We start from the raw sequence: 21,889 nt of genomic DNA on the forward strand, positions 1-21,889 counted from the left end.
AAAAGAAAATGACAAATAAGATAGATGAAATAAAACCAACTAGAAAGGAAACTGGATCGTTATACAAGCTTGAAGTACTTATGAACAGTACCTAGGGACTAGCCTTCTAAGGTGAAATATTGGTACCCGGGGTTTGCTCCGGGACCTTTCCCGCCGGAGACTAGGCAACCGACTCCGAGGAATAATAGTGATATACCAAGTATCTCTATCCAAACTAGAATTTGGATTTCTGAATGTGCAGGCATTGATTGAACTGGGCGTTGAATCTCCGAAGGGGATTGGACATATGAGTTCGTGGTTTAGTCGATTGCAATACATTAAGCACATCTTTCCCTTGAGCAATATATCAGATACATATCAGATACAATGGGGGAGGATTACTAGGTTGCTCATTCTGACAGCACCCACTTGTTAATGGAAGCCAGCCTTTTTCTGGTATCTACATACTAATTAAGCCGATTAACGGTAAAATCCTATTCGATAGTCAAAGGAACACAATACATGCACTGAAGCCTGTCATTAACTTTATTCATATAGTAGAATGTATCCTCTGGAATCTACACAATACTCAAAGATAGACAGAGTTGTAATGTTGTTCATTGAAGCAGATAACAAAGAAGGGGTTTGTTTTAGGGATAATTCATGACGCGATGAACTTGACGTTTTTGACGTGCTCATTGACAAACAAAGGAACAAAATCTGAGACCATATACCACCTGGGTTTCTCCATTTGGTCAGAAATCACCTTGTCGTCGATCCTGAGGTTCTCAAAAGTAACATTCTCAACGCGTTGAGCCTCGTTATAACCCAAAATCAGCGATGGATTGATAGTTCTAGAGTCACGGGTGCACAAAGAGAGGTTTTTGAAAGTGACATTTCGAATCGCCCGCCCAGGAGCAGCACTCCACATCTTATTGTGCATCACTCGGATATTGAACAGTTGGCCGCGAGTGATCCTTTCCACCCGGACATCCTCTGCATGGATATCTTGAATTAAGTTTGAATCGGCAGCATTGATAGCAATACATCCTTGGTACCACAGCTGGTTCTCCTCTTGGTCCAAGATATCAATGTTCCGGATAGTGACATTGCTGATTATCTCGGGGTTGGCGCAGTTGCCATGTGTACCCATCATTATAGCGTGGGCTATGTCTGGCAGCAAAACGCAATTTTGGATGGTGATGTTGTTGGAATCACCATACCAGTCCCAGCGATGAGAATAAAGGGCAATGGTGTCGTCCGAGTTGCGCAAAAAGCAATTCTCGATCATGATTTCGGATGAACAAAAGAAATCCACTCCATCTCCATTGCCGGAAGATGAGAATGAGCGATATCTATCGACATGCACGTTTGTGCATTCTCCGGCAGAGAGACTGAATCCGTTGGCCCCCAGGGATGTGACACCTTCCACATGAATATTGCTCGCTTGGCTCATATGTATTGCGCCACCGAGTTCTCGATGGACATATCCACCCTGCGGACCGAGGATGAAGCCATGTCCTCGCACAGCACTGTTGGAGACACCAACAAAGTTCAGCCGGAAATTGATGAACGCCCCACCGGCGATGTACACGGTAATACCTGCCGGTACCATGAGATTGACCCCGTCCGTGATCCTCGAGTATGCCGATCCTTGATTCAAGCCTGGTCCGAAGTACCAGACATCTTTGGTATCTTCGCTCGGGGCATCTGGATCAATGGTGTTTGTGAGCAAGTGGAGGGCTTTCCACTTGTTGCCATTCAGTTCGAGCATCACATCTTGGGCACGATCTAAAGTGAATGTGATTACGTTGTCTCGCAACTCGGTCTTGATATCTCGCGAGGCTGGTCGGATCGCTGCCAAGTCAACTGAGCCCGGCGTATATGTGACCTTGACTCTAACAGGTCCATTGAAGTCAAAGGACGCCACAGCGATCGAGTGATGATTGAAGTCATTGCGGGCGACGTTCGCGTTGGCCACATCAATAGCGTAGGTCGCAACTTGCGACCATTTTTCGGTTTCTATTTTTGGCTGCACATGAACGATGAAATCTTGATTGATCAAAAGATCCGGAGGACTATCATATGTTTGAATTGACGCAGATACCATGGTTGAAAATGGGGTTTGTGTTGGGGGAAATGAATATGGTGGGCATCATTACTTGTTAGGAATGACAATTTATCGGTGCGTTAAGGGCTTTGAGTGTTTTGAATACAAATCTGACATTCATCGGAGACCGGAGGAACTGATGGAGCAACTCCCGTGTTCAAATCAAATTGGCAGAGAGGAGATCCCGTGAAATTGGGGTTATGCCCGGAGAATGTCCGGGACTTCTTCCGGCCACTAACTTCGTCTTTGGCAAATGTGAGAGTGTCGGCTAATATGGGGATTGGGGATATAGATAGCTCACTTCCATCCAACTAGGATGTAATTATTCATCTATCCGAAACTACTTGGGCTATCTTACTATTTCATTACGCATGATGGCCAAAGAAACTGAAATGGCCACCGTCGACCATGAGGAGATGAAATCGAACTCGAATATGGCCGACACATGCGAAGATGGAAACGAGAAGAAAGATCCCTACATGGCTGACCCGATTCAAATGGATCCTGCCACGGACCGGCGACTATTCTGGAAGATCACTCGTCGTGTCCTTGTCATCCAGGTCGTCACCTATTTCTGTCAATCTTTAGATAAAGGCATCTTAAACTATGCCTCTATCATGGGTATCAAAAGTGATGCCCACCTGGTGGGCCAAGAAGTGAGTCCTTCGTGCTTCCCATATCCAATCCACACCTAGCTAATGGATACTTAGTACTCATGGTTAGGGACCATCCTCTATATTGGCATCTTATGCGGCGAATATCCGCAAAACTTGCTTCTACAGAAGTTCCCCGTCGCAAAGACACTCGCTATCAATATCTTTATTTGGGGAGCCGTTGTGGCATGCTCAGCGGCATCAACCAACTTTGCGTCTCTCATGACGGTCCGATTTCTGTTGGGATTTTTTGAGAGTTGTGTCCAGCCAGCAATGATGCTAGTGTAAGTGCAACTCTCAGTCCCTTTTTTTTTATTAAAGCGATTATGGGCTAAGGTTTTCACAGGACAGGAATGTGGTATAAGAGAGAAGAACAATCCCTCTTGAACTCGATTTGGTATTGTATGAGTGGAGTGCAACTAATTGTATGTGTTTCTTCTTTTGGTTTATACATCAAGTGCTAATACTTTTAGATCGGAGGCCTGCTAGGCTTTGGCGTCTCCCATTTCACAAATGGCCCGATTAAAAACTGGCAACTTCTGTTCCTGGTACTCGGTCTCTTTACATGCGTCTGGTCCATCGTTGTCGGCATTTTCCTCCCCGATAGTCCTCTCTCAGCCAAATGCTTTTCTGAAGATGACAAACGTCTGATGGTTGAACGAGTTCGACACAATGAGACGGGTATTGAGAATAAAAAATACAAGAAATACCAGGTGGTCGAAGCCCTCAAGGATCCCCTGGTTTGGTGTTGTGTCATGCTCATCCTGGTTGCTAACTTGGTTATTGGCGGCCTGGGGGTATTCTCCAATCTCATCATCCAAAAGTTTGGGTTCACGCTTCTTCAAACCCAACTCCTCAATATTGCCCAGGGAGCTTGGAGTATAATAGTCATGATTGGATCTGCGTGGGCATCCCAGCGATTCCAGCAAACGTGCCTTGTGATGATAGTAAGTAAATTGTGTCCAACGAGACTGCTACATTTGACTAATCTAGGAGTATAGCTGTATACAATCCCGTCAATTATCGGCACAATTGTCATCCTTGTTGTTACCCCGACTCCATCAAACGCGGGAGGAATGCTGATCGCGTTCTATTGCACACAATTTTTTCCCCGCGCAAGGCAACATGATCATCTCACTCATCACTCGAAATATTGCTGGACAAACAAAGAAGAGTTTTACAATGACGATGCTCTTTATTGGCTGGTCCGTTGGTAATCTGATTGCGCCCCAGATTTTCCGGGATGGAGACGCTCCTCGCTATCTACATGGCTTCTTGACGCACGTCATAATCTATGCTGTCTATATTGGCATAGTTATTTTAACACGGGTGATTATCATGGCTAGGAACCGTTCCAAAGAACGGGCGACAAGTGAAATATCTCACGACTTGGCTTTCCAGGATCTTACAGATCGTGAGAATCCAAATTTCCGTTATGTCTACTAGTACAGAGATTGCGCGTATATCTACGAAATTCAAACAGAAGTATCATATTCTTCATTCTCCTCTTTTATTAGATAGAACGAGAGCCTAGCTTTCTGCTTAGGCTATCATAACAACGGTCATTCGATGTAGTTTAAAGTCGGTTTTAATATGATCCTTTACCAAATCACTTTGCGTCGTGGCCATCTGTTCACCTCAATTTTGTACTTCTTTCGGAAATGGTAGAAGCTAAATAGTAGTAGCAGTAGTAGTATATTGTATTTCCCCAAACTTCACTTTGGACATTAACTATGTGGCTATATCTCAGTCACCTACCTATCACGCATTCATCTCAGAAATCATCTCAACAGTAATCACTCAGAATTACCTCAATGGGCGACGGTTTGATTCACAGAAAATTCGAGAAACATGAATTCATTCTTGCAGTTATGTGAAAGAGTTCCTATGCATCTGATTCAATCCGGTACAGCAAAGTACCGTGGCCAAACGCATCATAGCCGCCAGAATTAGGACCATAATCACCACCGCCACCTTCAACACCCGCACTGATATTCTGATTAACGTAATCCCGGTATTCCATTGACCACGATGCATTCATATGCTTGACACCAGCATAGTGAGATGCAATTGCCTCGTATCCTGGTCGGACACTAAAGCGGTCCTTACTAGCCACAACACTCAGCAGGCCCTCCCAGCTAATGTAAGGGGTGTAAGGAACAGTGTTGTTGGTGTTGTATTTAGCAACATATTCAGCCCTATAGCAAAACAATTATTAGTCAATCTCTTTTCAAGGTTGTGAGAAAGGAGGGTGCTCACGCATGGAGAATCTCGTGTTGGTATGTCGAGAAGAGATCAACGCCTTGATTCCACCCCTGTTGTCCAATGACTCCCAGTAAAGCAATGCACAGGCTTGCATGGCCTTGATCACGGCCAGATTCTTGGATTTGCATCAGTTGCTTGCCGGAATCCTCCGTAAAGTTGGCGATGGAAAAGTACGGCAGTGCACCGTTGACGACAACACTACTATCTGGCAGGCCATATTGCCAGTAGTGAGCAGCGTACTCATACATGGTTTGGTTATCATTGAAGATTCCAATTGCCTGTAGAGAAGCAATATTGCACAAATCCCAGTTTGCATAGTAAAAGTTTGTTTTGTAGTTGTGATGCTCGAGAAAATCAAAGTTGTATTTGGCAAATACATCGTTCAGCATGTCGCCAAACACGGTTTGATCGGCCTTGGTCCACCCAGGATACACACGCAGGAGCTCAGCTGCATTGGCAAATTGATAACCGTATAGACCTGCTGCGAGAAATTTGTCTTCGGTGCCGTTGATATCACGGAGTGTCGAGCCCCAGCCATTCAAAATTTGAACGGCGTGGTCAGCATAAGAAGTGTTGCCTCCTATGAGCCAGCGGAGTGTGAGCTGATACGCTGAATGAGCGTCGCGGTATGCGTCGCCATAGTTTTGGGCAGGGGTGGGCTGCCATGTAGCATTGGTGCCGCGGACAAGAATCTCGTGAGGCTTTGAAAACCATGTCGTTTGGGCCAATGTGGTAGACTCCAGATGTTGCCATGCACGGAACCATGGCTGGGATTCGGCTTGCACGTACTTCTTTATTCTTTGAATATCTTCATTTGTGTGTAGTGCGCCTGGGTGAACAAACGGCTTTGCGTGGGCCACGGCACACCCCGTGGATAATAAAGTGAGACACGCAAGGATATTCTTGAAATGCATGTTAGAGCTTTGGATACAAGGTAAGATCGGAAAAGCAAGTGATTTGACAATCATTTGATTTATATATTTGAGTATCAACACCGACATGTCCCCCAGACTTTCCCCGGGCTCTTCTCCGCGCTCTTCTCCGGCTCCGATCAGGTCATTGGGTATACTCACTCCCCCGCATATAGCAGGGGCACATTGCCGTTCATTCGCTCTCAAGTGACAATGCGGAGTATTGAAAAGGTAGAAAGGACAAAAAGGGGAAAGGGGAAAGGGGAAAGGAAAAAAGAAAATAGTGGACCATCTTATACACATTAAGTCCCGTTTGGGGTTGGTATACGAGTATACGAGTATACAACATACGATTCTGTACCCTGAGAAATCATTTTACGCCAACCCTGCCGTGTCTACGTTGGAAAGGGTGACTCTGCTGACGTCCTGAATGGGATCCCCCCATTATTTAGATTGAAAAGTTCCAGTTCGTGGTATTAATATGGGTTGTCGATCGCAATTCCGGCTCGGATTTGCTTAAATCCAACGGGGAGAGCAGCCCTTTGGCTCAAAATAAAATCCACAGTCACTTTGTGTTTCAAATCTTATGTAACTCTTCTATGTTTTTTTAATTTATGTTGTATTGAAAATGAACACCTGGAGATACTGACGATCAGATTTGTGGACGCGCGTTCAGCCGGACAGTCTCCGACCTTTCCCCGTCACCTCTGAGGGGTTGAATGATTGGTGCAGGTTATGTAGCCCTCACCTGAAACAGGGGCACCGTGAAGGTTCCTATGTTGTATATCATTTTGGTTTTGCTTAATCTATTCCACACAGTGGGATGTCCATCATGGGTATGGATATGCGGACTTCGATCAGGAGGTTCAACTATTTATTCAAACGACCGGCGCTGTTTACTTTGAATCTGTACTCCCAGTCACTCTTTTACCTCCAAGATGCCCACTTTTCTCTCTTATCTATCTCTTCTCTCCTTCTCGCTGTCTACAGCAGCCTTTGTTCACCCGGGGGCGCTTCACACCGCGTCGGATTTCGAGCGTATCCAGAAGCACGTCGCCAACCAGGATGAACCTTGGAATACCACTTGGACTCTGTTGACCACGAGCGGTTATGCCCAGTCAACCTACCAGCCTAATCCCAAAGAGACGGTGTATCGAGGTGACAACGGCGTCGATGGGCAAAACTATCCGTCCCTGTACAAAGACACTGCCGCCGCATACCAACTTGCCGTACGCTGGAAAGTCTCCAACGACACGAGCTATGCAGATGCCGCGGTCAACATTCTGAATTCATGGGCTGTCACTCTGACCGCCATCGAGGGTACCAGCGACAAATTCCTGGCCTCTGGGATTTATGGGTACCAGATGGCCAATGCGGCAGAGCTGATGTCTGATTATTCTGGCTGGGATAGTAGTAACAAGACTGCTACTGCCACCATGTTGACGAATGTATTCGCCTCGATGAACACCCGATTCATGGAAGAGCATAACGGGCAAGACAATTATCACTACTACGCCAATTGGGATCAATGTAACCTCGCCTCTCTCCTTGCTATCGGTATCTTCACCGATAATCAGACCATGTACGATTACGCGTTGAACTATGTCCGCACTGGCCCTTCAAACGGGGCTTTGCCTGTTTTTGCGGTTGCCAATTACACGGAATCTGGCTCGGACAAGGTCCTGACACAAGGACAAGAAGCTGGCCGGGATCAGGGCCATTCGACACTGGACCTCGTGCTTCTTGGCGTCATAGCCCAACAGGCGTTTAACCAGGGAGATGACCTTTTCGCCGAATACAGTAACGAAATTCTCAATGCGTCAGTATCCCGCAATAAAATACCATTGGCTTCAAACATAATTATTGACTAAGCAATCTAGGGCTGAATATGTCGCCAAGTACAATGTTGGCTATGATGTGCCCTACACTCTGTACCAAAGCTACCAGGGAAATCAGACTGTCATTTCAAACGCTTCGCGGGGAACTGTTCGGCCCGGTTTCGAGCTGCTCTCTGCTCATTACGGCCAGATAAAGGGCCTCAACTCATCTTGGACAGATGCCTACCGGGACTTGGTGAACGCGAATTCCACAGACGGTGTTGAAGGTGGTGGTGGAAATTATGGCTCGTCATCGGGTGGCTTTGATGTGCTTGGGTTTGGCTCTCTGCTATATCGGATTTCTTAGGGGAGATCATTGTTCTAAACAGGTCTCTGATGGAAAGCAACAGCAAGACATTCATTTCCGCTTCATTTTAGGACCTCCCCTTCTCTGTCCGATGAACTGAAAAGGATCAGCGGGAAAGGGGTTCTTCCAATCTTCAATAGGAGTGCTAATGGGAGTGCGTTTATCTCTTGTCGACTTCTCTTCTTCGCTCAGTTGCTTCGTGCAATCCTCATACTCATACACAGACAAAGGAGTTCAAATCCTCCAACCATGCGGGCCATACCTCATTTTCAACTTTAAGTTCCCGACGAAGACGTACAATACTGCTGCCCAATGCCCTTGCCTCATCACCCAATTTCCAACTCGTAAGTAATTTCATAAGCACAAATTGTGATTCCAAAAAGTGTATGTTGTGAGTACCATGCTCCTTGGTCACATCTTTCAAGTCATTCCGGAAGTATATCAATGCCTCCTCTTTTTGGCCTGCTCGGCCATAACAATCCAGGAGGTTAAATTTCCAATTCAACCCCTTGCTATATGCTTTGGTCGCGATTACTTTCCGGAGAAAGTGAGCTGCAATCGTCCAATCCTGGCCCAGAGAATAGCAATCAGCTAGCGAGGCGAAGGCGTAGGTCTCATCCCGATCGTTTGGTCCATGGAGACTCCAACTCTGCGAAATCACATCCGTGAGGATGTTCACTGCTTCCGAATGTGTCCTGAGATCACGTCCCAGTAAATCTCCAAGGACGTATTGTACGGTGAGGAGATTCTGATGAAGTGCAAACGGATCTTTAAGTCTCACGTCTAAAGTCAGCCGTACGATTGAAATGGCTTCATCTTGGCGATCCTGCTGGAACGCAATTTTGGCGAGCATCACACAAACCGTGTAGTCTCTGGTAGTGCGCCGTAATTTTGGGGACTTTGTGAAAGACGGATTCCGCCTCTTTATATTCCCTGTTATAAAATAGCCCGAACCCTAGGCAGCATTGAGAATCGCCATAGCTTGGATGGGATGGGGCCTGTTCTATAATGGTGCACGCGAGAGGAACCACAGCTGTCCAATTTCCGCGTATGACTCGATCCCGCAGCTTGTCCACTTCGGGGAACTTTGCGTCCTGGGAATGCCTCTTCAGCCATAGATTGACCCATAAGCACAAGGGGCCAAATACCGGGCTAGCTCTTATGTCTTTGGGTTGGTTTTCCTGGGGAAGGTCTGGGCTTCTTCGCCAGTTTTACTCTGGACTGAGTTTCATCAAAATGCTTAGGGCGAGTGGAGACCTAAGAGGGTTTATCGTCAGAACGGGGTTTAGAGGTCTGCCTTTCACTGGATCTGGGGCCATGGTAAGGTGAAGTCGGTGGCATCAATGTAAAGCTCGATACTTCTTTGCTTGCTGCCAAGTTTGTCTCTTTGGGCTGAGCTCGATTAATAGAACCCCGAGTGCCAAGAATTAAAGAGGGTTTGTCGTCAGAGCGGAGTTTTGAGGTCTGCTTTTCACTGGATCTAGGGCCATGGTAAGGTGAAGTCGGTGGTGTCAATGTAAAGCTCGATACTTCTTTGCTTGTTGCCAAGTTTGTCTCTTTGGGCTGAGCTCGATTAATAGAACCCCGAGTGCCAAGAATTGAAGAGGGTTTGTCGTCAGAACGGAGTTCCGAGGTCTGCTTTTCACTGGATCTGGGGCCATGGTAAGGTGAAGTCGGTGGTGTGAGTGTAAAGCTAGGTGCTTCTTTGCTTGGTACCAAGTTTATCTCTTTGGGCCGAACTCGATTAATGAAACCTTTAATTAAGCCCCGGGTTCTAGAGGTCGAAGACGGTGTGTCGTTAGAACCGACTTCAGGAGACTTTCCCCCATTGAATTTGAAGCCACTGACAGGCAAAGTGGGTGATTTGAGTGTGGAATTGGTGCCATGTCTTATTGGCATCACTGTCACATCCTCGGGCTGGGTGTTACCAAGAAAGCCCCAACTTCCAGAGGCCGAGGGGGATTTGACGTTGGAACCGACTTCTAGGGTGTTTTTTCTATTGATTTTCGAGCCACTAACAGGCAAAATGGGCGATTTGAGTGCGGAGTCGGTGCCGTTCCTTGCTGTCATCACCGTTGCATTTTCGGGCTCAGTTTTATCAAGAAAGCCCCAACTTCCCGAAGTCGAAGGGGACTTGATGTTGGAACCGACTTCTGGGGTGCTTTCCCTACTGAATTTCGAGCTATTGACAGGCAAACTGGGCGGTTTTAGTGCGGAGTCGGTGCCGTTTCTTACTGGCATCACCGTTGCATTTTCGGGCTGAGTGTTGTCAAGAAAGCTCCAACTTCCAGAGGCTGAAGAGGATTTAATGTCAGAAGAGGCTTTTGATATCTTCTTCTTGTTGGGTCCGAAGCCATTCGCAGGCAAAGCAGGTGATGTGGATGTGGAACTGACTTTCCCAATCGGGTTCAAAAGGGAAGAACTCTCTCGATATGCCCTCAGCCAGGGATGTCCCAAGGAACGATACGCACTCAACCGATCTTGTGGCTTGGATGCAATTGTCTTTTTCAAAAAGTCCACACAATCGGCACCATTCCTGTCAGGATCAATACGGGATTCTGGAAACTTGGCCTGGCCCCGTCCATACTCAATCACATCAATAGTGCCTAGAAATGGCTGCCTCCCAGTGAGCATATAAAAGACAATGACGCCAAATGACCAGATGTCAACGGCGCTGGTGTAATGTCCTGTTCGGTCATTTGAATAAAAGTATTCAGGGGGCGCCCACAAAGGGGTTCCGGCTTCAGTACGAAGGGACGTCAAATCTCCCAAAACCTGTTTGCAGAGTCCGAAGTCGCCGATCTTGATTCTCCAGGGTCGTGAGCTTACGACCAGCAGGTTCTGCAATATCGCCGTTAGATACATCTCCCTCGGTGATAGTACATCACATTCATCGGGTTTACTTACCGCTGGCTTCAAGTCTCTGTGTGTAAAGCCTTCGGAATGCATAAAATAAAGTCCCTCCAAGATCTGAACGGCAATCTGTTGAGCCTCCAAAACAGGGAGTGGTTTGCCCAAGTGCTGCAAGTGCTGCAAGTGCTGCCCGAGGTCGCCGTTTTTGAAGTACTCCATGGCAATGAAGACGGTATCATCGGTGTGGAACCAGCCATATGACTTGACGAACAAATCGTTGTACTAGCAGAGTAAGAAATGAGCCGTTAGCACAAGCAGTTATTACAGAAAAGGTGATCAACCATCTATACCTTTTTCTGAGAGAAGTTGAAGATCGCCTTGAGCTCGCGCTTGTACGTTCGATCCGTCACTCCACTCCTTGCAATCTCTTTCACTGCACGGAACTTATATTTGGCTGGTTGTCCAGCTTCGGAGGGTTGGACTTCAAGAACTTCAAGAAAGACTTTCCCTCCCCCGCCGATCCCTATTCCCTGTTCTCTTCTCCACTTTTGAACTTCGGGCTGATGTTCTCCATCATGGCTCAGATTGAGGGAAACGTGGATGGTATAGGGATGTTGAAATCGGTGGAACAGTCTTTTCTTCTCGACCAACTCGGTGAGAGTATCCATCTTGAGACTGGGGAAGATCAAGAATTCAAGATAATAACTTCCAAGCCCAGGAAATCCAAAAATAAGCACGCCGTTACCCCTCATACTCGTTCTGAGTCCACACCAATCACATGGCAGTTTTGTGGACGAGGCGTTCAAGCTACTGCGTCCGAAATATCTTGGCTGCATCTTAGATCAGCCATCACCCATCAGCCCCCCCAGCCACCGGGCCCAGCCCTAATGGGCACCAAAATATCATTGAGGGGCTACTCTATCAAAGGCTACTCAAGAAAGAAAAGAAAAAAGAATTCATAGCTGCAGGATAAGATCTTACCCCTGATGTTTGGATAGTTCTTAACTCCAAATATCTTTTTACCCCAATGCTTTGTGGCCTCCTCGCGAACCTTCCAGGGTATGAAGGGGCGTAAAGGCCGTTAGCTTCCCCGAAAGCCCGACGAGGCTGAGTGCGTGCTGCAGGCGTTCTGAATAAGTTAGAACCACACACAGCCCCGGGGATATCTAATACATAGAGCTGTTTCCAGCGAAATGCTTATAATTAAACTGATAATCTTCAAACTTGGAATATCACAATGTCCGGCGTTGAACTAGGCTTAGCCGTGCTTGCCACGGCTGATCTCTGTTTGAAGTGAGTTGTATCTCATTCAGCCCTAGGAGCTCCCTAAGTTGACTGACTCGTTTTAGATATGGAAGTATATTATTAGAGAAATATCGTACCTTCAAAGGGGCCGAATCGGAAATTGACGACAAGATTCTTTCCATCGAACTTTTTCAAGTGAAAACTGAGTGCCAAATGGACTTCCTCAAGAGTATATGGCGTACTCTACCCTCCAAGTATCAAGACTGTCTGGGTCTCATATATCCCAAGTTGCAAGGAAAGCTGCAAATTGCGGTTCAAGCGGTCGAGAAGATTTTAAAGAACCATGCGCCGGACAAAGATTCCCTGGGTTGGTCAAAGCGCTTGCTGTACACCATGCGACTCAAAGAAACCATCGAGAGAACAATCGAAGATGTGAACGAATGACAGAGGATCTTCGAGCCTACATGGTATTTAGTACTGAGGGTTTCAGACTCAGCGGTCCGTACTGAGCTCCGTCGTAATGCTCAATCCTCTTCAGCTCTCACCCCAAGTTACCATCTCCGCAATTCATTGGAGAATGAAGTCAATGAAGATATGGGAATAACTCTATCGGCAAAGGCTCTCCAAGGCGCACAGCGTTCAAAGATCACATTCTCGGACGCCTCTGTGGTTGTTATCCCAGGAAAAAGACCCATTATCATCGATTCGGCAGAGTGCCAGGCATCCAATGTATCGGCGTTCACTAAGGACGTCCGGTACTTAGCCCAGAGGCTTCGAAATTCTGACCCACTCGTCTTCCAAATCCTCAATTGTGCGGGTGTGATAGATGCCAAAGACACCCCTCAGTATGTGTCCCGTTTCGACTTCGTCTTTCAGATCCCTAAAGGCATGGGACGACCACAGAGCTTACGACAACTTCTCATCATCGGCCATCAAACTTATCCCCTCAGCGACCGAGTGCGTATCGCAAACCAGCTGGCGAAATCGGTCAGTTTCGTCCATATGTACAGCTTTGTACATAAGAATATCCGACCCGAGACCATTATGATCCTCGAAGACGCAGAGTCCGAGCTGGGCTCACTTTTTCTGGCCGGATTTAAAATCTTCCGCATGGTGGGCGAGCAATCGGGACGATTGGGGGACTCGGACTGGGCCAGAAATATCTACCGTCATCCACAGCGTCAAGGTCTATATCCCGAGGAGGACTATCGCATGCTGCATGATATTTACAGTCTCGGCGTTTGTTTGCTGGAAATTGGACTTTGGGAATCCTTGGTCCAATACGAATCTTCATCGAATCACGGGGAGATGTACCCGAACAAAATCTTTCAGGCAAGCAGCACCAACGTGCCCAATGTGGATGCCAGTAAAGCACTATTCGAGGATCTCGCCAAGAACGTGCTCCCAGCTAAGATGGGGAAGTTGTATGCGCAGGTGGTGTTGACTTGTCTTACCTATTACGACGAGGAGCAGGATGCTATAGTGGAAGGTGTGACATACATCGAAAGAGTAAGTTTGGACTTTTGATCAAATGGTACGTCGCTGACTGGAAATAGATATTGATGCGATTGGGGGAAATATCAGTCTAAGCCACTGAGTTGGCTTCATGCCAAAGGGATCTAACTAGAATGAGGTCGAGAATTCTGACAGAAAATGCTAATAGTTCTGTGACTTCAAATGAGCAGCTTGCAAAGTTGCAATTTTATATACTTCGGAGACAAACACTGCAAACCAGTCACGTAATACAGCACGTGCCTCTTTTACCGATGTCGGTCTTCATCTTTTATCTCTCTCTCTCTATATATATATCCGGCAGAAGAACAGACTCTACAAAAAGAGCAATTGGATAGGAAGATAATTAGGTCTTTTACTTCATATCTACATATGGGCCTTTTGCATATACATATGTATACCCTTGGGAGAACAACCATTCCATACTATACAACCTTGTATGTGTCGATCAACCCCGCCATTCCCACGTTGATCTCGAAATCTCGAATAGATTAGATCCTAGACAATTGTGATATACCTAAGTCTATAATAAACCTATCCTATGTATTCAGTCCGTTCAAACCATTTTAGAGAAACCATTTTACTTCTTCAACTTCCGAGATAGTGACTCAATAGCCCATACCGAATTGACTCATACCCCGCCATAGTTAAGATTGACCTATAAAACAGCTAATTCGACCTATAAACGTAGATCCGGTGAATATATTCTACTGCACGTTCAAATTATAATAAATCCTGTCATTTGAACGTATAAAAAGCCATATCCCTTCTTACTTTTCCTCCAAGGTTGATCCACTGCGGTCCACACTTTTGAGGTTTTTCTCTCCCGCTTCTCTCTTTCTCTTCTACCTCAGTCTACCTCAATTAATCACATCATGCCGTCCCGACAAGAAGTCTCCTACTTTGGAGCCGGTCCAGCTCCCCTCCCAACTTCGGTCGTCGAAGCCGGCGCAAAGGCATTCGTCAACTTCAACGATACCGGACTCGGACTCGGCGAGATCTCCCACCGCTCCCCCGCCGCCAACAAGATCCTCAACGATGCCAAAGCAAACCTCTCCGCCCTCCTCGACATCCCTGATAACTATGAGGTCCTGTTCATGCAGGCCGGAGGCAGTGGCGGGTTCAGCGCTGTCGTGCAGAACTTGGTCCCCGTCTGGATTGAGCGCCGCCGCCGCAGGGCCGAGGCCGACGTGAAGAAGGCACAGCCCGATGCGGAACAGGCTCAGGTTGACGAATTGGTCTTCCAGAGACTCCAGAAGGAGGTCGATGAGGAGCTGAAGCTGGATTACCTCGTGACTGGATCTTGGTCGCTCAAGGCTGCCCAGGAAGCGAGCAGAATGATCGGTTCGAAATACGTCAATATTGCTCTTGATGCTCGCAAGACCAACAATGGGAAGTTTGGAAAGATCCCTGCTGAGGACTCCTGGTCGTTGACTCCTACCAAGAAGGAGGGCGGCAAAGGTTCGGCGTTTGTCTACTTCTGCGACAACGAGACAGTCGATGGTGTCGAATTCCAGCAGCTCCCCAAGGCATTGGAGGCTCAGGGTCAGGATGCCGAAGACGAGCGTCTCGTCGTCGCTGATTTGAGCTCCAACTTCATCAGCCGCAAGGTTGATGTCAGTAAATACGCTGTCCTCTTCGTAAGTTGGCCTCAATTTTCCCCCCTCATTATGGGACTAGTAAACTAACAAAATATACAGGGTGGTGCACAGAAGAATATCGGTGTTGCCGGTATCTCCATTGCCATCGTTCGCAAGGATCTCCTCCCTCCCCAGACCGCGACTCCTCCCCCTGCTCTCCTCCATCGGTTGAACATTGGCGGTCTCCCCGGCTCAATCGTTCTCGACTACGCAACCCTCGCAAAGAACAACTCCCTCTACAACACCCTCCCCATCTTCAACCTTTGGATTGCTGGTCAGGTCATGGCCGACCTGGTGGCCCAGTTTGGCGCCCAAAAGGTCAGCGGGCAAGAGGAAATCGCCAACAAGAAGGCGCAGCTTATCTACGGTGCTTTGGACAAGTTCCCCCAAGTGTACCAGGTTGTCCCTGATGTTAGCGTCCGCAGCCGCATGAACATCTGCTTCCGTGTCAGCGGTGGCGATGATGCAAAGGAAAAGGAGTTCATCGCTGGCGCTGAGAAGCGTCTTCTCCAGGGCCTCAAGGGCCACCGCAGTGTAGGCGGTATGCGTGCCAGCAACTACAATGCGGTTCCATTGGAGAATGTGCAGAAGTTGGTGAAGTACCTCGAGGACTTTGCTGCGGAACAGTAGATTGTGTTTGGATATAACATCGGTGTTTGAGCGAATTCAACCTGGGGCTTTGGGCCAGGAATGTGTGATGGGTAACGAAATAGGACGCTAGAATGTGTCCAGGACAGTTGCGACTGTTTATTCAACATAACTCCCAGTATATCCATGCTATATATATGCTTTAATGACAAAAGGATTCCGATATTGGTACAAAATGGTTCAAAAGCGCAAGAGAAAGTAGTCAGAGCTTCCACACACCCCAGTCTTTGAGATCAAGTTCCTTGATGACTCCTTTTAGGGGGCCCTGGAGCTCCTGGCCTTGTGCCCACACCTTGGGCCCGGCCATGTAGCTGATGAACCCCTCAGGACCGGAAACCAAAATCAACTTGCTCTTGCTCTGGCGAGAGTCGTTTGTTGAAGCTGGTGCGATAGCACCTCGGATATCTTCCTTTCTAATGAACGTGTTTTCCTCGTCCAAATAGTAATTCACGGTGACCTGTCCGGGATACTGAGACTTGAGCGCCTCTAGCTCTCGCACAATAATAGAACTGTCTTCTTTTCGCACAACATCCACGGCATTTTCCGACGCAGTAGCCTGACTCTTCGACGAGCCAAACCACCCAGAGAACCAGCCCCGGCGTGGCTGAGGCTTCAGCGAGTCACTGTGACCACCAGCGCAGTCATCCTTCAACCGATTCGCCCACAAGATGTGGATCTTCGGCCGACGTTCAGTGTGCTTGCGATTCAAAAGAGAATATGCAGCCTGCAGAGCCGGCGCAATCCCCGTCCCACCAGCAATAAAGAGAATATCCTCCGTTTCTTTCGGTATTGCGCATTCGATCTTGGGTCCACGCATCTCGACGTCAGCGCCTACGTCGATGTTATGCAGATAGCGCGAGACCTCTCCAAATGGATCCTTCCGAATAAAGAACCGTAGGCAGCCCTCATTCTCGTCGTCGATGCTTAGCGATGTCGCCGCCGTCGTGGGTAGTGGCGTATAATCTCGTCCGATTTGTAATTGTGGTTGTTTGAACATCACACTCCAGACTCCTGTCTGCCATGCTTCCTCGTAAACATCGTAGTTGTTGTCGCTGGGTTTGCGTGGTCGGAGCGTGAAGAGGCTGCTGGTTGCTGACACGGGCTCGCGTGATACAAGACTGTATTTGGTAAATGTTTCGGTGTTCAGGGTTGCGGAAGATGTGTTTTGAGATCGGATATAGGCGCCTGCACCTGCTGCTGTTGCGCCCACGAAGACGATGCTTAGCCAGCGGCGTGAGTTGGAACGGGAGGACTTTGGTGACGTTGGGGCTGCCGAGGTTGAAGCATAGCGTACAGGTCGAGCTACAGCTCCAAGACCTTGGCTGTTTCTACAGCATAAAGAGGATAAGTTGTTCATGTGGAAGTGTAATTGAAGAGAAAAAGAAATCGCGGGGGCGGAAGTCCGAAGGGTCGAGGCCAAGAGAGAGCCGATTGGGCGATCGACAAGAAAATGCACCCCTTTAGCGGTTTCTTCTTCTTCACTTCAACACACTTTGGACATTTCTCCTCTCTACAGTTTTCACATTCTCGACATTCTCCATATTCTCTTCGGGCAATGGAGACTCCCCTTGGCCACTCCTGACGACATACCTTTCCGCCATCCTCCCCTCTCTCTCTCTCCTTGACGACCTATAGACGCTAGACACGCTAGACACAAAGAGAATGTCGAATACATATCAAGGCAACAAGAATGGCAGCCTTGCCGCGCCTCGAGATTCACTAGAACTCGCCTCCCTCGCATCCTCATCCCCCGGCTCCGTAGGCGGGTCATCACGCTCCTCTTCCCCCGACGGCATCTCCTCATCCCGCAAACTCTCCCTCGAAGACGAAGACCCTCTCGCAGAATCGCATGCAGATGCCGAGCTAGGAACAGGCCGCCACAGAGCTCAAAGCTCATATTCCATATCCTCGGCTTTCGATTTCGGGGGCACTCTATTCCCGCTGTCGCAAACACAAGGTGGCTACGCGCCCCTAGGTACTCCGTCCGCGGACAGACCAGCATTCACAGATGGGTCGCTGGAGCGGAATAAGACATTGACATACCTGAATGGACTGTCACTCATTGTCGGACTGATTATTGGATCTGGTATCTTCTCGTCGCCGAGTCAGGTCAATGCCAACGCGGGGTCGCCGGGCGCCTCGCTCATTGTTTGGGCCGTGGCTGGTCTATTGGCCTGGACAGGGGCTGCAAGCTATGCAGAGCTGGGAGGGGCAATTCCATTGAATGGTGGCTCACAGATTTATCTGTCCAAGATCTTTGGAGAGCTGACGGGCTTCCTTTTTGCATGGTGCGCCGTGTTGGTACTGAAACCTGGCTCTGCGGCGATTATCTCTCTCATTTTTGGCGAGTATGTCGTTCGCGCATTTGTGGGTGCTGATGTGGGCGACGTTAATCCTTGGATCAATAAGGGTGTTGCATTTGGAGGGCTTGTGGCAGTGACTCTGCTCAACTGCATCTCCACCAAGTTCGCCACGCGCATTGGTGATTTCTTCATGTTCTTCAAGTTCGTTGCTCTGCTGGGTGTCACCGTCATCGGCATTATAGTCGCTGTGACTGGCTTCTCGGCTGGAGGAAACGCAAACGAAGAATGGAAGACAACAGGATGGTTCGAGGGAACCAACACTGAGATCTCTGATTTTGCAGTGGCCCTGTATGCAGGTCTCTGGGCATTTGACGGCTGGGACAATGTAAGTTGACACTAAACTATCTCTAAAATTCCCCTACTCATACATTGCAGACCAACTACGTGACAGGCGAATTCAAGAACCCAAACCGCGATCTGCCACGAGTTATCCACACGGCGATGCCACTTGTCATCCTATCCTATCTGCTTGCCAATGTCTCATATTTCCTCGTTCTCCCTCACTCAACCATTGAGGCAAGCAACACCGTCGCCGTACAATTTGGCGCAAAAGTGTTCGGCGCCGCCGGAGCCCTGATTCTAGCTCTCGTCGTCTCAGCCAGCTGCTTCGGAGCCCTCAACGCAACCACCTTCACAAGCGGCCGACTAGTCTACGCAGCCGGAAAAGAAGGCTATCTCCCCTCGATATTTGGCCGCATCGGTCTCCACGCCTCCCCCTCGCAAGGCCCTCCAGCAAGCAGCCGACTACGTCGCCGCTCCTGGGCCCGCAAGTCCCTCTCCCGTCTCTTCGGTGATGACTCCAGACTCGGCTTCACGCCAATCTATGCCATGGCCTTTAACAGTGCCCTGACTGCCATCTACATTGTTGTCGGCGAGTTCGGCACCCTCGTCACTTTCTACGGTGTAGCCGGATACACCTTCTACTTCCTCACCGTTCTTGGTCTGATCGTCCTCCGTATCCGTGAACCCCATCTGGAACGTCCCTACCGCACTTGGATCACCACACCCATCATCTTCTGCTGCGTAAGCCTGTTCCTCCTCAGTCGGGCTGTCATCTCCGAGCCCCTGCAAACCCTCATCGTCGTCGCGTTCATCATCACCGGCGTACCGGTCTACTACTGGCGTATCTACCAGCGAGATGGTCGGATCGATCTTCCCAGCTGGAAATTCTGGAAGCGAGGTTCTCGATAGTTCGGGGGAACTCTCCACCCGCTCCGTTCTTGTTTGATCTTATGATTGTGATACCCATGCATATATAGCTGGGGTGTATGGTACGAAGTGAAAGCTGTGCTTGGTGTTTGTGTGTTTGTATTCGCGCTTGCAATGGAAGCCTGTTTGGCGACGATGTGATGACCTGGCTCTAGGCGGGTGCATTTTGATTGCTTTATCTTCTTGCTGGTTTCAAGATGCCCCCATGCCGCATCTGCTTCTGCCCTGTTTTATTACTAAAATCTACTGCGCTGCATACTACATGTCGTGCATACCATCTATATATAATGTTCATAATATTTGCATATTGCATTTCTTCATACACCAAGTCCATCCCAAATAGAAGCTCGCTCGAGAACCGTAGATGGCTGTTCATCATTCGTCTCAGCATCAGACTCCGCGAAGAACAGTGGCCCCAAGCAATGATCCGCCGGGTGGTAGATGCGTGTGGATATGACCGTTCTGTCATTAACAAACACTTCCAACACACTGGCGTCAAAGTAGGCGTGTACTCGAAGTGTCTCCTCAACCTCTTCGCCATGCTCATTCACGAAAGTAAATAGCGTGTGCGGAGCAGTTTCGTAGCCGTGGTTTACTTCGGCGTTGTCAATCAGTGGTCGATGGATTTCGAAGGTTTCACTTCGTGGATCCCAGGAAAGGGTGGTACAATCTTGGCCATCTAGAACAGCATCAGTATATATATACAATAGACCCAGGGGACCGGAATCACTGTCTTACCAGAAGTGTGTGGAATCTTGATACCCACACGGGCACAAGATTTACTAACGGAAAATTCGGCGTCGATTTCCCATTTAGATGTTCCTAACGGCATAGCACTTTGTGAAGGTGATGTGGACAGGGCTACCCCAGCGAGCTGGCTCTCCCGGGCACTTTGTCTCAGCCGCGTGAGTCGGCTATCTGGGCTGATCTTCATGGTATGGATTGTGAAGGTACCACGTGCGTCGGGGACAGCGTCGAGTGAAGTAATCGAACTCAACTGGGAGATTCGTGCCTGCTTGACATTTTTCAATGTCATCAATCCCACCACACGAGGAAGAGAAACCAAGCCGCTGAATCCTTGGCGATGGCGCAGAGGGTCGGATAGGTCCTCTTCCGTGATCCAGCCATAGACGATATGTTGTGAGGTTTGCGGGTCGTAGAACGAGTTAGCCGCATAGTAGCAGCCGTGATCGAAGATACCAGAGAATGCATATGAGGCCAGAGGACTATCTGTGGAGGTAGATTTCTTTTCCCCGTTGGATTTGATAGACATCCAGAGCTGGGCTCGCGCTACTCGTTTCCGGCGTGCTTCTTGAACTCCATCTTGGTTCGAACTATCCAACGGTACACAGCCTTCGGCTCCCATGATGGTGAAGTCCCGAGAAGTGCCAGTGTCATTGCTCAGGGTCATCAGATTAACGACTTCCCAGTTCACGCCGTAGTCGCCAGACCAGCGAGATGGTTGTAGATTGAGACCGACATCCATCAACGGGCCAATGAAATCCCATTTGGTAAGATCTGTTGCTTGGACAGTGTACACAAAGACCGTGGGGGTTTTATTGGCGATTCCTCCTGATATAAAGCCATATAGTGTTGACGGTGTGTGTTTGGAAAGAGGTCCATCGGCCCAAGTGGTGAGCCAGGGATCTCTCCATCCCGTCACGTTAAGATGTGCAGGTGGGCCAGTGAGGACCGGGTTGCAGTTTTGGCGTTCCCAGGTCTCGCCTCCGTCTTGCGAAACAGCTAAACTGAGAGTCTCACTTCCGAATGTATATGGTAACGTATAATGAATTGGGAGATGTCTCACGGAGGTGTATATGATTGTGAGAGCTCCTGGTTGTCCGGAGATACCGGTTGGCTGTAGACATCCCGTAAAGACGCCCAAGCGATCGTATTCAGCAGAGGGTGTCAAGATGGGATCAGTGGATGTCTTCCATGACACCAGGTCTGGGGATGTAGCATGGCCCCAGGACATATTGCCCCAATCATTCCCGTGGGGGTTCCATTGAAAGCTCAAATGGTATAACCCTGTTTCTGGATCATATCCCAATCCAGAAGGGTCATTCATCCATCCTGCTGGCGCTGTGACATGAAATGATGGTTTCCATTGTGAAGGATTCTGAGGTAATTTCTTCTCTTCGTGAGTTTTGCAAGGAGATTTCCCAGTGTTTTGCTGATGTTGGAGGACAATCATGTCAGACTCTGTAATGAAAGGAGCAGACATGTTCAATATTGGATCTGATGCAAAAATAATAATAAAAATTGGACACGTCGTTGTCGGACCAAGTGGAGATATACTCCTAAGATCTATTGCAGT

The 21,889-nt window shown here is 48.4% G+C and overlaps 11 protein-coding genes across 11 annotated transcripts; 5 read left to right on the top strand and 6 right to left on the bottom strand.

Moving 5' to 3' along the window:
- Positions 1-640: 640 nt before the first annotated feature.
- On the bottom strand, positions 641-2,089 carry N7455_011637 (uncharacterized protein; the record flags this gene model as incomplete). Its single annotated transcript, XM_040961587.2, has 1 exon — positions 641-2,089. One exon carries the CDS (start codon positions 2,087-2,089, stop codon positions 641-643), a length of 1,449 nt encoding a protein of 482 aa, XP_040807963.2.
- Positions 2,090-2,463: 374 nt separating this feature from the next.
- N7455_011638 (uncharacterized protein) lies at positions 2,464-4,202 on the top strand (the record flags this gene model as incomplete). The annotated part of the gene is made up of 5 exons (XM_040961624.2): positions 2,464-2,745; positions 2,800-3,026; positions 3,089-3,167; positions 3,216-3,689; positions 3,744-4,202. 5 exons carry the CDS (start codon positions 2,464-2,466, stop codon positions 3,957-3,959), a joined length of 1,278 nt encoding a protein of 425 aa, XP_040807936.2. The 3' UTR covers positions 3,960-4,202.
- A 425-nt stretch (positions 4,203-4,627) lies between these two features.
- N7455_011639 (exopolysaccharide inner membrane protein-like protein) lies at positions 4,628-5,921 on the bottom strand (the record flags this gene model as incomplete). The annotated part of the gene is made up of 2 exons (XM_065606720.1): positions 4,628-4,940; positions 5,002-5,921. The coding sequence occupies 2 exons, from the start codon at positions 5,919-5,921 to the stop codon at positions 4,628-4,630; spliced, it is 1,233 nt and encodes a 410-aa protein (XP_065459886.1).
- A 935-nt stretch (positions 5,922-6,856) lies between these two features.
- On the top strand, positions 6,857-8,102 carry N7455_011640 (putative GPI anchored protein; the record flags this gene model as incomplete). Its single annotated transcript, XM_040961597.2, has 2 exons — positions 6,857-7,737; positions 7,799-8,102. 2 exons carry the CDS (start codon positions 6,857-6,859, stop codon positions 8,100-8,102), a joined length of 1,185 nt encoding a protein of 394 aa, XP_040807959.2.
- A 214-nt stretch (positions 8,103-8,316) lies between these two features.
- On the bottom strand, positions 8,317-8,955 carry N7455_011641 (tetratricopeptide repeat protein; the record flags this gene model as incomplete). The annotated part of the gene is made up of 1 exon (XM_065606721.1): positions 8,317-8,955. The coding sequence occupies one exon, from the start codon at positions 8,953-8,955 to the stop codon at positions 8,317-8,319; it is 639 nt and encodes a 212-aa protein (XP_065459887.1).
- A 404-nt stretch (positions 8,956-9,359) lies between these two features.
- N7455_011642 (serine/threonine-protein kinase) lies at positions 9,360-11,623 on the bottom strand (the record flags this gene model as incomplete). The annotated part of the gene is made up of 3 exons (XM_040961609.2): positions 9,360-10,943; positions 11,010-11,237; positions 11,306-11,623. The coding sequence occupies 3 exons, from the start codon at positions 11,621-11,623 to the stop codon at positions 9,360-9,362; spliced, it is 2,130 nt and encodes a 709-aa protein (XP_040807937.2).
- Positions 11,624-12,192: 569 nt separating this feature from the next.
- On the top strand, positions 12,193-13,789 carry N7455_011643 (uncharacterized protein; the record flags this gene model as incomplete). The annotated part of the gene is made up of 4 exons (XM_065606722.1): positions 12,193-12,248; positions 12,305-12,567; positions 12,697-13,709; positions 13,757-13,789. The coding sequence occupies 4 exons, from the start codon at positions 12,193-12,195 to the stop codon at positions 13,787-13,789; spliced, it is 1,365 nt and encodes a 454-aa protein (XP_065459888.1).
- A 798-nt stretch (positions 13,790-14,587) lies between these two features.
- N7455_011644 (O-phospho-L-serine:2-oxoglutarate transaminase) lies at positions 14,588-15,982 on the top strand (the record flags this gene model as incomplete). Its single annotated transcript, XM_040961591.2, has 2 exons — positions 14,588-15,352; positions 15,413-15,982. The coding sequence occupies 2 exons, from the start codon at positions 14,588-14,590 to the stop codon at positions 15,980-15,982; spliced, it is 1,335 nt and encodes a 444-aa protein (XP_040807961.2).
- Positions 15,983-16,202: 220 nt separating this feature from the next.
- On the bottom strand, positions 16,203-17,357 carry N7455_011645 (cytochrome b5 reductase family protein; the record flags this gene model as incomplete). Its single annotated transcript, XM_040961583.2, has 1 exon — positions 16,203-17,357. One exon carries the CDS (start codon positions 17,355-17,357, stop codon positions 16,203-16,205), a length of 1,155 nt encoding a protein of 384 aa, XP_040807950.2.
- A 305-nt stretch (positions 17,358-17,662) lies between these two features.
- On the top strand, positions 17,663-19,849 carry N7455_011646 (putative amino acid transporter; the record flags this gene model as incomplete). Its single annotated transcript, XM_040961619.2, has 2 exons — positions 17,663-18,688; positions 18,739-19,849. The coding sequence occupies 2 exons, from the start codon at positions 17,663-17,665 to the stop codon at positions 19,552-19,554; spliced, it is 1,842 nt and encodes a 613-aa protein (XP_040807946.2). The 3' UTR covers positions 19,555-19,849.
- Positions 19,850-19,889: 40 nt separating this feature from the next.
- On the bottom strand, positions 19,890-21,796 carry N7455_011647 (glycoside hydrolase family 32 protein; the record flags this gene model as incomplete). Its single annotated transcript, XM_040961618.2, has 2 exons — positions 19,890-20,251; positions 20,311-21,796. The coding sequence occupies 2 exons, from the start codon at positions 21,794-21,796 to the stop codon at positions 19,890-19,892; spliced, it is 1,848 nt and encodes a 615-aa protein (XP_040807973.2).
- Between the last annotated feature and the right edge of the window lie 93 nt (positions 21,797-21,889).

This window comes from Penicillium solitum, assembly GCF_028829755.1.
Source record: "Penicillium solitum strain IBT 25940 chromosome Unknown utg000009l_segment0_segment0, whole genome shotgun sequence".
Taxonomy (NCBI): Eukaryota; Fungi; Ascomycota; class Eurotiomycetes; order Eurotiales; family Aspergillaceae; genus Penicillium; species Penicillium solitum.